At 35.2% G+C, this 15,112-nt stretch overlaps 2 protein-coding genes across 3 annotated transcripts; one reads left to right on the top strand and one right to left on the bottom strand.

The window, feature by feature from the left end:
* The first annotated feature begins 5,278 nt into the window (after positions 1–5,278).
* LOC130729545 (disease resistance protein Roq1-like) lies at positions 5,279–8,166 on the top strand. 2 transcript variants are annotated; one of them, XM_057581328.1, is made up of 4 exons: positions 5,279–5,831; positions 6,056–7,166; positions 7,341–7,631; positions 7,741–8,166. In XM_057581328.1, exons 1-4 carry the CDS (start codon positions 5,377–5,379, stop codon positions 7,855–7,857), a joined length of 1,974 nt encoding a protein of 657 aa, XP_057437311.1. In that variant the 5' UTR covers positions 5,279–5,376; the 3' UTR covers positions 7,858–8,166. The 2 variants fall into 2 exon arrangements, with proteins under 2 accessions (XP_057437311.1, XP_057437312.1); XM_057581329.1 differs by having other exon boundaries at positions 7,744–8,166.
* A 1,960-nt stretch (positions 8,167–10,126) lies between these two features.
* On the bottom strand, positions 10,127–12,084 carry LOC130729546 (uncharacterized). The gene is made up of 5 exons (XM_057581331.1): positions 11,882–12,084; positions 11,246–11,477; positions 11,045–11,169; positions 10,859–10,905; positions 10,127–10,534 (listed from the first exon to the last, which is right to left on the bottom strand). The coding sequence occupies exons 3-5, from the start codon at positions 11,142–11,144 to the stop codon at positions 10,229–10,231; spliced, it is 453 nt and encodes a 150-aa protein (XP_057437314.1). The 5' UTR covers positions 11,145–11,169; positions 11,246–11,477; positions 11,882–12,084; the 3' UTR covers positions 10,127–10,228.
* Between the last annotated feature and the right edge of the window lie 3,028 nt (positions 12,085–15,112).

A 15,112-nucleotide genomic window follows, 5' to 3' on the forward strand; every position in this document is an offset into this window, starting at 1 on the left:
CCAAAGAATTGTATTTAAAAAAAGCACAAGGAGTGCTAAACCCAAATACAAGAAAAGAGATGAAGAAAAAGAAAAAAGAACAGTACAATCAGACTGCAACAAGCAAAAGCCCCCCTACTTTGAGGTACAAACTTACATGATACCAACTACCCAACCCCACATTGCCATAGCAGCACAAACAACCCCATGAGCCAACAGACACCCAATTCGTAGGCAGCAACAAGAGCATGTACCAAAGATGAATCCAAGCTGATAAACAACCCACCCATGTCTCCAGCGAATTTCACACAGATGAAAGACAAATTAAAGGGCTGGTCTTCCATTCAAACAATGAATAATAGAACCCCCTCACTTTCTCCTTTATCCAGTACCAGGACCTGACTTGTATTAGGTCCAAAACAAAATCATCATCCCAAACCCCATCTGAAAAAATAATACTGTTGCGCATAAGCCATAAGGACCAGCAAGAAGCCATCCATACCGTCATCTCCGCAAGCCTCTGTTTCTTGTTTCTGGCCAAGAATGAAAACTGGCTAAAGAGAGACTTTGACGAAGAAGGCACAGCTGTAACAAATCCAAACCAGCGATGAACGGCAAGCCAAACATCCAAAGATCGCGCACAAGTACAGAACAAGTGATCACAACTCTCCTCTTCAATATTACAAAGAGAGCAAAGCAAATTCGCAGCTGCAGGAATCGCACTGCGCCTCCTCAAGTCAACCTTTGTCGGGATCCGGTTGAGCAATATGCGCCAAACAAAGGCTTTCACCTTTGATGGAGCAAATCCATTCCAAATTGACTGGAAATCAATATCAGAATCCACGGAATCGCTAACCTGCAAAAAAGAATAAGCTGAGTTAACCGAATAAACTCCCTCCTCCCCTGGTTCCCACAACCACCTATCCGGCCTCCCTTCCCGCAGACAACCAATATTAATAGTATTGAGCAGTATATCAAGCCACCCTAACTCCCTACCTCGCAACCCCCTCCTCCATGTAAATTTCCACTCCCAAATACCCTGACGCCACTCCCCCACCTCCTTAACAGTAGCATACTTGTTTTGAGATAAATTATACAGTCTGTGAAATCTTCCCTCCAAATGTCCCGAACCTAGCCAATCCTCCAGCCAAAATCTAGTTGCATCCCCTTCCCCCAAAGATTTCTTAATCCCCAAATCAAACCAATTATCATCTGAACACAGTGAGAGAACATCCCTCCACCAAGGTGAAGCGCACCTTCCATCGGCCAATTGAGACTTAATTACCCTGCACCAGAAGCTATTAGGCTCTGTCACAAATCGCCACCTCCATTTTCCAATAAGCGCCTTATTGAAAGTAGCCAAATCTTTTATCCCCAAGCCACCAAAAGCTTTGAGTTTACATACATCAGACCATTTTACCCAAGCAATTTTTCTTTCCACATCTGAACCACCCCAAAGAAACCGTCGCATGAGTCTAGTGCATTCATGAATTATCCCAGCTGGCATCTTGAAGAAAGATAAAAAGAAGAGAGGTAATGCAGACAAGACACTTTGAATAAGACAAACCCGCCCCCCAAATGATACTGATTTCTGCTTCCACCTTGATAGTTTCTTCCTGATCTTGTGAACAACTGGCTCCCATAACTTTAAGCTATTTGTTCTCCCCCCAACCGGTATCCCCAAATACACAAAGGGAATTTGCATTAATTTACAGTTCAGAATTGATGCCAACATGGATAAAGTCCCCCCTTCCACAGCTACTCCGGCTAATTTGCTCTTATGAAAATTTACCTTGAGACCAGAAGCTAGTTCAAAGCACCTTAAAACACACTTAATTAAAGCCTCCATGGAACCATTGTGTGACCTTATTACTTTTAAGTTTTAACTATTTTTCTTAATGTAGGAGAATTAAGTAAAAATGACTTAAAATTCTTTTGGAAAATCAACAAGTCAAGGTGGGGTTAGTTACCATAAATGACTTGTGTGAAAATCCATACCATTGTGCCACATATTAGTTCTTAAGATTCGTTGGAAAATAATTTCAAGGGAATTGATTTTATGAAAAATAGAGGAATGACGTTGAAATTTTTTTTTTGGAAGTAGGAATGACATTGAAACTAAATGTAATGGTATGAAAGAGTAATGATATATACACACCTCATTATTTATAAAAAGTTACTAATTCCCTAATTTCGAGCCGTAGAGCATTTCTATATTTTTTTTTTTACCGTAATCAATAGTAAGCATATTTTCAATGCTCATATTGCTTAGTTCACATTGCTTGTCCTCATATAATATTTTAAGTGGTAAGACGTGAGAGACATATGAGTTGGACAAGGGAGATCGAGAGATCTATTGTGCAATTTAACTTTTTCGATGTAAAAAAAATAGTTAGTATAATTGAATGGTTTTTGAAGTTGGAGAGTTACAACTCAATTATTTTTGGGTTTTTGACCCGCACACTGTTAGAGCTTAGTCAGCATCAAGATTAGTGATGTGTCATTAGGATGGTTATAACTAACTGAGATTAGTTATAACTAATGGGTGTTATTGTAAGATGTATAAATAGATTGTGTATTGTTGAATGAGAATTAGAAGTGCAATTTCACAATTATAAGCTTGAGTCTTTCCTCTGATTTCAACATTTGGTATCAGAGCTCCGAAAGGGGCCTGAACCAAGAAAGTGTGAGAGATTGATCTTGATAGGAGAAATAGTGAAAAAGAGAGTGGAGAAATGATTTGTGGTTTGAGGACTGATAGGGGAGGTGAATTCACCTCCAAAGACTTTGAAAAGTTATGTAGTGATCATGGCATCAAAAGGCAACTTACTGCTCCATATACTCCACAACAAAATGGGGTGGCCGAGAGGAAGAATAGAACAATCATGAACACTGTGAGAAGCATGCTATCAGAAAAAGATGTCCCCAAGGAGTTTTGGCCAGAAGCAGTCAAATGGGCTGTCTATGTACATAATAGGAGTCCCACACATGCAGTAAAGGATGTTACACCTGAAGAGGGGTGGGGTGGAGTTAAACCTACTGTTCATTACTTCCGGGTGTTTGGATGCTTAGCTTTTGTGCACATTCCAGAAAATCAGAGAACAAAGCTTGATCATAGAAGCAATACATGTATTCTCCTTGGGACAAGTGAATAGTCTAAAGCATATAGACTTTTTGATCCAGCTACAAAGAAGATTATCATTAGTAGGGATGTTGTCTTTGATGAATCTGGGAAGTGGGACTGGAATAAGGGAAAGGAGAGTGAAGCTGAGTTAGTGGATCTTGGAGATAGTAGTGTGGAACACAGTGATGTCCCACCTTCTACTCATCAGCAGCAGCAGTCAGTTGTATCAACTGGTTCATCATCTCAACAACCTTCTGAACCAATAGAGTCTTCTCCTGTACAAGCTCCATCACCTCATCTTGAGGAATCAGATGCAGTGATGAGTGGAAGAAGGAAGAGAAATGTTCAACAACCTGAATGGATGAGGGAGTATGTGAGTGGTACTGATTTGGATGATGATGATTATAACCTTTCCGTTCTCTCAATTTCAACTGATCCTGTAACTTTCCAAGAAGCAGTGAAGAGTGACAAATGGAGAAAAGCAATGGACATTGAGATTGAAGCAATTGAGAAAAACCACACATGGAATCTGGTCAGTCTTCCTGCAGGGGCTAAAAGCATTGGAGTTAAGTGGGTATATAAGACCAAGTACAATGAGAAGAGAGACATAGAGAAGTACAAAGCTAGATTGGTTGCCAAGGGGTATGCTCAAAAGGAGGGAATTGATTTCACAGAGGTGTTTGCACCTGTGGCTCGGTGGGATACTATCAAAACCATTTTGGCTATTGTTGTTATTAGAGGTTGGATGGTTTATCAGCTTGATGTTAAGAGTGCTTTCTTACATGGTGAGTTAGAAGAAATAGAAGAAACAGCTTATGTTGAGCAGCCTCAGGGGTATTTGAAGAAAGGTGATGAAGATAAGGTGTATAAGCTCAGTAAAGCTTTGTATGGACTCAGACAGGCTCCAAGAGCCTGGTACAGTAAGATTGAATCTTACTTTCACAAGGAAAAGTTATTGAAATGTCCCTCTGAACATACTTTGTTTGTCAAAAGTGACAGTAATGGACTTCTTATAGTTAGCTTGTATGTGGATGATATGATCTTCACTAGAAACGGTGATAAGATGTTTGAAGATTTCAAGACTTCCACGAAGAATGAGTTTGATATGAGTGATCTTGGTAAGATGAGTTATTTTCTTGGTGTAGAGGTAACTCAGAGTGCAGAGGGCATTTTCATCAGTCAAGGAAAATATGCAAGGGAAGTGTTAGAGAGGTTTGGGATGAGCAGCTGTAATCAAGTTAACAATCCTATAGTTCCAGGGAGCAAATTGTCTAAGCAAGGTGGAGGAATTGAAGTTGATACCACTGAGTTTAAGCAAATGGTTGGTAGTCTCATGTACCTTACTGCCACCAGACCTGATCTTATGTATTCTGTGTGTTTGGTGAGCAGATATATGGAAAGGCCTACAGAACAACATCTTCTGGCAGTAAAGAGAATCATGAGATATCTAAAAGGAACTGAGGATTTTGGGATAATGTATAGCAGGAAAGGAGGGAGAGAGCTAGTGGCTTTCACTGATAGTGATTATGCTGGTGATATTGATGACAGAAAGAGTACCTCTGGATATGTCTTTCTACTTGGTTCTGGATCTATTGTCTGGGCATCTAAGAAACAAGCAGTGGTAGGTCTCTCTACCACTGAGGCTGAATTCATCTCTGCAGCTATGTGTGCTTGTCAGTGCATTTGGCTTAACAGAATTCTAGACTCACTATGCTTCTCTCAAAGCAAGAGTTCTGTAATTTTCTGTGATAATAATTCAGCAGTTAAATTGTCCAAGAATCGAGTTATGCATGGCCGTTAGGTACCATTTTCTAAGAGATTTGGCAAAAGATGGAAGAATAGAGCTGGTTCATTGTGGCACAGCTGAGCAGGTTGCTGATATACTGACAAAGCCTCTGAAGGCTGATACTTTTGTCAAGCTCAGGAAGGAGCTTGGAGTTTGCAGGATGTTTAAGTAGATGTGTTGAACTGAGTTGTAATACTGTTTTACATAAGTGTAAACTGACTTGTTGTTTGTGTTTGTTACCAAGTTCAGTTTAAGGGAGGGTGTTAGAGCCGAGTCAGCATCAAGATTAGTGATGTGTCATTAGGATGGTTATAACTAACTGAGATTAGTTATAACTAATGAGTGTTATTGTAAGATGTATAAATAGATTGTGTATTATTGAATGAGAATTAGAAGTGCAATTTCACAGTTCTAAGCTTGAGTCTTTCCTTTTTCCTCTGATTTCAACACACACATTCAACTCCAACAGGACTAGCAAGTTCTTCCCATGGCTCTGCTACCATCATCTTCCTCCTCTACATTCAACTACGATGTGCTCCTCAGCTGTGGTACTGAAGATACCCAAGGATTCACTGTCGGCATCTACAGAGCCCTTTGCGACGAGAAAGTCCACACCTTCTTTGATTACAAGGTGGTTGACGAAATGGTACCAGAAGTTGACGAAGCCATTCAATGCTCCAGAGTTGCTATCATTGTGCTATCTAAGAACTATGCATCATCTTCCATTTGCTTAGATAAGCTTTCCAAGATCCTTGACTTCTTCAACGCCAACGGTAGACTCAGTCTGGTTCTTCCTGTTTTTTATCACGTGGATCCCAATGATGAAGCCATGGCTGTGCATCACAAGAGCTTCCAGGATGACATGGTCACGTCGCAGCTCCAGAAATGGACCATGGTTATGCAGCAAGTTGTGGACTTGCCCAGTTTGCATTTCAGACTTGGGTACCCTCTTTTCTTATTTTTTTTTGTCTTAACTTTTAGCTGAACAACATCATGTTAATATTATTACTTCATTTCACACAAATTTCTATTTTTACAATTTGATTGTAATTAAGTACATACATACACGGCTATTACTGTCACAAAATGATAGCTCAAGCGGTAAGAGCTGGGGACATACGACTATTACTACTTGACTTCACACAATAATTGCTCTGTCTGGGCAGGGAAGATCATTATCATGATTTTATTTGGGAGATAGTTAAAGAGGTTTTCAACAAGATTATAAACGACGTCCCTTCACGAGTTCAGGACAGCCTTGTTGGAATGGAGTCCCGAGTGCCAAAAGTAATCAGGCTTTTAGATCTTCAGTCTGGTGTTGGAGTCCATATGGTAGGAATCACTGGAATTGGGGGAATAGGCAAAACAGCACTTGCTCGGGAAGTTCTTAATTTGATAGCTGACCAATTTGAAGTTGCGTGTTTTCTTCGTAATGTGAAGAAGGAGTTAAACAAACATGGATTAAGCCACTGCCCCAATGAGAGATTTCTTTATCATATACCTGGAGAAGATGAGGAAGGTGTTCAGATTACATATTTTTCGGATGCAATTGAGGAAATAAGACGCAAGCTATGTAGAAAGAAGGTTTTATTGATTGTAGATGATGTTGACAAACTGGAGCAGTTGGAGGCTTTGGCTGAAAGTCCTAATTGGTTCTGTCCTGGTAGTAGAATTATCACTACCACTCGAAACAAGCATTTGCTAGTAAGTCATGGGATTGAAAGAATATATGAAGTGAGTGAGTTAAATTGCAAAGAAGCACTTGATTTGTTGACCTGGAGTGTTTTCAAGAATAACATAGCTCCTTCAGAGTACAAGGAGGCCCTAAATTATGCAGTCACTTTAGCTTTGGGCCTTCCATTGTCTTTGATAGTGATAGGTTCCTACTTGTGTGAGTTAAGTGTGTTAGAATGGAAACATTACTTACGAAGTTGGAAAGAGTTTCCTGATGAAACAGTCCAAGCAGCACTAGAAGTAAGCTTTGATGCTTTGAAGGTTATGGAGAAATGCGTTTTTCTTGACATTGCTTGTTGCTTCAAAGGGTATCCACTGGTTGAGGTTCAATATATACTTCGTGCTCACTATCGTCACTGCATGGCAGGTTACATCCGTGCATTGGTTAGTAAATCTCTCATAAACATTAGTTCAAGTGGTGAGCTAACATTACATGAATTGATGCGGAATATGGGTAGACAAATTGTTCGACGACAATCACCTTGGCAAAGAAGTAGGTTATGGATCTTTGAAGATATACGTGAAATTTTGCAAGGTTGTATGGTGAGTAAGATTAACATGAATGATTTGGTTTTCAACTTTAAACCCAATTTATCATTTTGTACTATTATACACTCGCGTCAAATATTTCTTCACCTTAATGACTAGTAAAGTATTTAAAAATCTAGGTTTTAAGTCTTAAATTTCTTCTGGTTGATTGTGCACTTCTGTTTAAAGGGAACCAACAAAATTAAAATCATCTGCCTGGATTTTTCCCCAACTGAAGAAGGCACAATAAGCTGGGACGGAGAGGGCTTCAAGAACATGGGAAATCTGAAGATACTTATTATTAAAAATGTTCATTTTTCTGAAGCTCCCAAATATCTTCCGAGTAGTTTGAGAGTATTGGACTGGCAGAGCTATCCTTCACAGTATTTACCTCCTAATTTTTATCCTGGGAATCTTTCTATATGTAAGTTACCCAAGTGTTGCTTTGTGTCATCTGAGATATGTGGCTTGTTGAATAAGGTAAGTGTAATGTGTTCATTTATCTAGTATGGTATATTAATAAATTCTAAGATTATTCATTGTGATTTTATTTTTTGATTCTTTGTTTCTTAATATTTTTTTTACGCAGAAGCCTGTGAATTTGGACGATTTGAGTTTTGACAATGGTGAACATTCATCTAATGAGATGGTTTATGTGTCTTGTCTGCCAAAATCAAAAGAAATAACTGTTATGGTCTCAGAATAACCAAACTTGGTTGCACATGGAAGGAAGTACACAGTAAGATGCAAATTGAGGATAGTGATCAGTTGTGTTGTTGTACATCTCCATAAATGATAATTGAATCTAAGATATATTTGTCAAATTCGAATTGTGATGATTGAGTGAAACCATCTTGTTGCTATTCTCCATTTTGTTAGGAAATAATGGAAGTGTGTATTCATTTATTGAAGACACACTTGAATATGATGTTACTAGTCCTATCTTGTGTTTGACATTTTCTTTCTCACAGGCAGTGAGCTCTTTTTATTCTTCAATTTATTTTTCTTTTCTTTATTTTGGAAGCCAATTGAAATTATTCCCCTGTACCTTGTAGCATTCTCTTTGTTTTCCTGATGTGTAAATCTTTTTTCTTCATATTTCTTATAAAATAAATAAGTATTTTATTTCCTGTCTTTCTGGCTGCATGTTCCCCTTTTGAAATTGATACTTGATAGAATTTCTTTTTCTTTTTAAGACATGTATAATAATTTCTCATCTCCCTCTGGCTCTTAGTTTTAGTTTTTAATTTTATGTAATGTGTACTTGACATTCATTTCTTGTGTTACTGTGTGTTTTCTAGAAACCATATGTGGTTCTCTGGCTTTTGCATTATATTATGAGATGAATAGAGGAGCCTAACAACTTAGAATCTGTGGGCTGTTGCATTTGTTATATTCTTTGCTGCTCAATTTTGCCCGGCTACCGCTATATTGTGTTTGTGTATGTTAGGAATACACACTCCTTCAATCATTATGAAAAAAGATACTGAAATAATACACAATGAACCTTATTTATTGAGCAACCCAAGTAACTAACAAGCTCACTAGTTCTAATAGTGTATGATTTTGACATCGCACTTGATCCTTCTGCAGCTTCACATGTTTTCTTCTGGATTAACCACACCTCTGCCTCGTGCAAACTAGTGTATCAGTGTTGAAAATAATATTTCGCGAAGGTGAACTGATTTTGCTTATGCTGGTTGCAGACTTTTTTTCACTTTGCTTTTAAGAGTTGTAGTATTGGTGGACTTTAGGTGTGTAGCCCAGAAGTTACTTCGCCAAGGTGAACCAGGAATATAATCCACTTGTTAAAGTTTTGTGGTGAAATATTCTGTGTGCTTATAGTCAGGTCAATCCCAATCCTAAGAGCTCTAAGTTATAAGGGAGGAACAAATAGGCCAATGTCCCATTGTGCTCTGCTAAATAATCAGAGTCGTTTTGTATTAAAACGGTGCTTAATACAAACTTCACCTTCAGCCAGAATTGTTCTGTATTCTCTCTCTGAAAAATGTTTATCCTTCTCTTTTTAGGAAATTCCAAACGAGTGATTGATAGCATAGCCATTTGAGAGAGCCATAGCAGACTTGAGGTTGCTTACTTTTGCCTGTTCAATGGTGTTATTTGAGTGTCTGATTACTATTGTTGTATGACTGTGCAACAAACTCAATAGCTTGATTGGTGCACTAGCTGATTGTGTAAACCAAGATTTCTACCATTGAAATGTTAAATTTTAAAATGAAAAATAACAAAGTTAACTGTGAGATTCATAAGAATGACATTATAGGACCAGGAGTTAATTTTGGCAGGATGGTCTCCAGTGGCAACTGAAGTCATAGTTGAACAAAAATCTGTCAACTATAACATCATTGCAGGAACATCAATGTTTAGCCCACATATATCTGCAGTTGCTGCAATTTATATCTTTTCCTCTGGCAGATAACACATCTTTGCCACTTTCCCTGTTTTTGTCTTCTATTTAACTAAATTATAATATAATGCGGGAAATGCTACCCATGCATTTAGTGAGTCTCGCAGTTTCTGTTTTACCCAAACTATATGTAGGAACGTGTGGTTCAAGTTTAAATGTCTAAATAAACATTTGGTTGTTGAAAATTGTTGAGGCAGTTTTTATTTGATAAATTGAATCAGGATATGTACTGATTCAAAGTTTGAAAGTTCATCAATAGACTAAGACCTTCAAAATAATAGAATTACCAATAATTTATGATGTTTCTCTTGTTTCAAACAGTATTAATCTGACCTTACCACATGTGTCATTCATCGAGAGTGTATGATTATTCAAGTGACAGTTAGGTTATGGCTCCTAATCACACTTCCAAACTGGACCAGTAATTTTCAACAAAAAGAGCCCAGATCACAACATTTATCAGGCCAAGCACACCACATGCATAGTAAAGTCAAATGCCATACATAGGCACCAATACAGATACTGGAATGGAAAACAAACAAAGGCATTTTCGTATGTTCCACAGATTATTGATATCACTATCATCCAGTGACACACAAAACACATTAACATAAAAGGGTAAAGTATAAAAATAACAGGTTTTCTTCATTCAAAACTTGCCCCTAGAGAGAAGAATGAAAGTTTCCGCAATGTGCCAATCAAGCGGGTCCATGTTTTCCTGAGTTGAAGGCGGTGCAGGAGAGAGTGACTTTGGTAGCTCCTTAACATGGTGCTCAATCCTAACATAACTACTTTCTGATGTTGTGCTTCTACCCTGCACTGCAAGATTAACACCTACAACTGCAAACCCTGGCCTTGCATCTGAAGATCTTATTTCACCAACACCTGCGTTGTCACATTCAGGATAAGCATTCACATAAATTGCCCCTCTTTTCACAATATCTCCATTTCTTTGCTGCAATGCATTAGTAACTACGTATTAGCACTGATTACATTTGCATAGTGACTATGACATTTTACTGATTATGCAACAATGTAAATTATATATCAGTTGAGAGAGTGTAACTTGTACGAGATTAATGTCATAACCAATCAACTTGTGAATATAACAAGAAGAAAATTTAATTAAACATAACCATCTAGTCAATCAAAATTCTAAGTGACAGAAAAGAGAAATATTTAGCACATTTTAGTTGGTCAAATATAGCAGTTAAAGCAATTTCCCGCAAGTCAATATCTTCAGAGAATGCAAGACTGGTGTGTTGGCTGAGTTATTCACCTTTTGTGCTTTGAATACACCCCATAAGAACAACCTCTGGTTCCAAACTGCCAGGTAAAAACAAGTAGCAAGGAGTAAATAAAATATTAATGCGGTTAAAATCTAAAGAGTAGCAGGGATACACATGTAAACATAATTCTTAACATTGTTCAAATCAAAACATATAAAAGACTGTTTGTTTCTTACGCTGGGATTTCTCAGGCAGAATGTTGGATGGAAAAATTATAAGCTCAAACCCATTAAAAATTCCTTTCAGAGCTAAATCATTACTGATCATGTAATTCATCAATCCTCTATAGTGTGTATCATAGCTGCGAAAAAACATACGTATAAGTGGACAATATAAAACCGAGCTTATTAGATAAAAAAAAGAAAGGCCAAACAAACCTGTCAAGATCTTTTGCAAAAAAAGTAGAGGGCAATATTTTTTTCAGGGATTTGACTTCCCATAAGTTGAGATGGCCAAATCCTTACGCGAGGTAGTTCCTCCAGTATGATAATCCCAGGAAGCCTGTCAACAACTTCAACAACTTTGTGATGCACAGCTTGATAAATGAGCTTGAAACCCATCACAATTCCTTGCAATGTCCTCAGAAATTTGTGTATCAGAAATTTGCCTCTGCATGAATCATCACAAATACACAGGAGAATTTTCAAAATAGTATGTATACCATTAAAGCAAAACAAGATAGAACTAGACGAAATATTTAAACTGAAAATAGAGAAAAAGGTACAGCCATGAATGATTGGTGGTGTTCAGCTTGCTGGCACACATTTTTCTTCTTTTTACAGCAGAACCAGAAGCCAGTAAGCTCATAGGAGGATTATTTAGCTCATATGCATCTGGTAGGAGAACCTTAGAACCAGTAGCCTTTGATTCCTTTGAAAGAGAGCCATTGAGCTAAATAACCCTCTAATGAGGTTACTAGCCTTTGATTATTTAGCTCATATGCATCTGGTAGGGGAACCTAAAAAAGCATAACAGCACATAAAAATCAAATATACGTTATAGCACAATCATACATCTTAGCTCAGTTTGATGAAAAAGAAGGGCTCATTCAAGAAGTTGGGGAAGGCAATTAGGGGATGCTGCTTCTCTGAAACAATCTACCTAGGGTTCATACGAAAAGGGAAAAGTTAACCTAGTGATGGATCACCAAATTTGGGGTCGTAACCCTCATCCCTCCATCTGCTCCCCCACACTCAATTTCCTTCGTTTTAAAGCTCGTAATAGGTTGATTTTTAAATTTTTTTTTTTCTGAGTTTGTCTGTTTTTTAACTTTTTACTATTTATGACTCATTTGGTGATCAGGATAAGATAAGTGAAAGATATGATAGAGCATGATAAACTCTTATCATATTTTTGTATTTGAGGTAGAAATGGTAATGATAGGATATGATATAAACAATGAAAAATTTATTAAATTTTCCTTTGAATTAAAAATACATAATATTTTTTACAAATTAATTTTTTTAAAAAAGTGACTTTTAAATTTGATTTTTTTTATAAATGAACCTATATTTTAAAATTATCTAATTAGCCTATTTTTATTTTATTCTGAAGCAAGTCTATTTTAATTAAACGAAAAAACTATATATTCGGACAATTTGTTTTAACTTAGTAGTGACATGTAATAAAAAATAATTTAATTTAAGATAATTTTTTAAAAGTACTTTATATTTGACTTATAAATTATTATGTAAGTAGAGAAATAGTTTTAAATAATAGAAACTAATGATATAAAATTAATCTATATTTATTGCTTATAAATCAATATCTGTTTTTCGATGTATAAAAAAAAAATTCAATATCTATAACTATAAGTGAGTAGTCTATTTCATTGCTAGTAAATAGTAATTTTATTTATTTTTATTATAATATAAATATAAAATAATGTTAACTAAGTGGAAGCAAGTAATAATGATAATTTAATTATTTTATATGAGTAGATTCAATATTTTCACAATTAATAAATTAGTTCATTTTTAATTAAATTTATGAGTAAATAAACAATTTTAATTTAGCAATAACAACTAGTAATTGATAAATAAAAAAATTAGTATATTAATGAAATTAATATATTTATATCTATTAATTAATATTATTATAACTTATATTAAATATAAATATTGAATTTAGGGTTATGGTACTGTAAAAGAATCGAAAACTGCTATCTTATCTTGTCAGGATAATTTTATTCTAACTCTCACTCTCAAGATAAAATTTACACATGATAGACAATATATGATAAGGGACATGATTGCATTATCATGCCCTGTTGGCGTAACAAACAACAGATAAAAGCAAGATATGATTACACTGTCCTATCATGTTTGTTTATCATATTCATCAAACGAGCCCTTAGTCTGAACCTATAATATGCAGTATGCACCAATTTAAAAGTGGTGTAATTTTGGACCATCTAAAGTGATCGAATATTGCAAGTTGAGGTTGTAAATTCTTATTTTTATCAATGCGGAATTAATATAAGTGCAAATTAGAGTTACTGGTTAAATTTTGATTATACAATAAAGACCCTTGCTAGCTTCTTCAATCTTCTTCAATCTTCATTGCAGGGGAAAGTATACTAACATCAAGAAATTGAATCTGAAAAAGTCGGCTCACAAACAAAATAAAAGATCCTAATTTAAAAAATCAAACGGATTCCAAAAGAACAACAAGATAGGATAAGAGTAGTATATGATAAATGAATGGATAAGGACAAGATATTGATAGGATATGATACAACAATGAAAAATATATCAAATTTTCCTTTGAAATAAAAAATACATAATAGTTTTTAAAATTTAATTTTCTAAATAGTTTTTTTTTAAGTTATTCGTTTGTTAAATTTAATATTTTTTTTTGTAAATGAGTTTATGTTTAATATTAACTAATATTAAATTAATTTCTATTAATTCGACTATTTTAATTTTTTCAAAGGGAGTATATTTTAATTAAAAAATTAAAATGATTATATATGTAACCAATAGGTTTTAACTTAGTAAGGGTAAGTGACTAATGATAAAAATTAATCAAATTTTTAAAAATTTATTAAAAGATATTATTTAAATTATCAATTATAATTATATAAGTAGTAAAATAATTTTAAATAATATCATATGATAATATAAATTAATATATATTATTATTTGCTATTAAAAATTAATATTTATATATATGTGAGTAGCCTGTTTTATTGTTAGTGAAGAATTATTTTGTGTATTTTTATTATAATATAAATAACGAAAAATATTGTTAACTAAGTAGAAGTAAGTGATAATGAAAAATTAATTATTTTATATGAGTAAATCCAATTTTATCACCATTTATATATCAATTTATTTTTTAATTAAATTTACTAGTAACTAAATAATCTTAAATTAACAATAACAATTAGTAATTGATAAGGAATTAAATTAATATTTTATTTAAAATTAGAAATTTATATTTATAAATTATTATTATAAATTATAAATATTGAAATTAATTTTGGGTTTATAGTAATAAATGAATATATAACTGATATCCTGTAGAATCATTTCTAACCATCTCCCCCTATAGATAACTTTTACACGTGATAGACATGATATGATAAGGGACATGATAGTGTTTTCGTATTCTGCTGACGCAACAAACAATATATTACAACAGGATATGATTATTGCTATCCTATCCTGTTTGCTTATCATGTTCACCAAACAGGCCCAAAAAACGCAATGCAATATCTATAGGAAAGAAACATGTGTGTTATGTTCTCCCTCTGCAATATGGGCAAGAAATTAAAGTTGATGGATGGATAAAATTAGCTTTGTTGACCTGAAGCAGCAAAGAAAACCCACTTGTGTTCTTCCTCTGAAATTAAAACCACCTCAAGGGTAGGAGCACCATATTTCATGATTCCTCAATCTTCATTGTCACTGCTACAGTGAGTGAACTTAGCTTCATCCGTACAATGGCGAGGGTCACCGCCACCACCCCATCTGAAGCGGCAGACACGATCCGATTCAACCACCTCGGTTGTCGATGGAGAGAGAGAAGGTTTCTGATTAAACTGGTTTCATTTGGAATTGATCGATGGTTTATATCATAAAGGAGAAGCATATCAGATCTAAACTTGGAGACATGTGGAATTGCGTCCTCCGTCGTAGCTTCACCTTGTTGCCGTCATTGGGCGCATTACAACTGCCCCTCTGCTAAGTCTAAGAGGGCTTTCTCGTCATATTAACGCATAAAATATGAATTATTATAAG

The sequence above is a fragment of the Lotus japonicus genome, chromosome 1 (assembly GCF_012489685.1).
Source record: "Lotus japonicus ecotype B-129 chromosome 1, LjGifu_v1.2".
Taxonomy (NCBI): domain Eukaryota; kingdom Viridiplantae; phylum Streptophyta; class Magnoliopsida; order Fabales; family Fabaceae; genus Lotus; species Lotus japonicus.

Coding starts and splice junctions, on each gene's coding strand:
- LOC130729545 (XM_057581328.1), top strand. CDS start 5,377: ATGGCTCTGCTACCATCATCTTCCTCCTCTACATTCAACTACGATGTG. Junction 7,167..7,340: donor AAATTTTGCAAGGTTGTATG/GTGAGTAAGATT, acceptor TTCTGTTTAAAG/GGAACCAACAAAATTAAAAT. Junction 7,632..7,740: donor TATGTGGCTTGTTGAATAAG/GTAAGTGTAATG, acceptor TTTTTTACGCAG/AAGCCTGTGAATTTGGACGA.
- LOC130729546 (XM_057581331.1), bottom strand. CDS start 11,144: ATGAATTACATGATCAGTAATGATTTAGCTCTGAAAGGAATTTTTAAT. Junction 10,906..11,044: donor TCTGCCTGAGAAATCCCAGC/GTAAGAAACAAA, acceptor TTTACCTGGCAG/TTTGGAACCAGAGGTTGTTC. Junction 10,535..10,858: donor GTGTATTCAAAGCACAAAAG/GTGAATAACTCA, acceptor AATGCATTGCAG/CAAAGAAATGGAGATATTGT.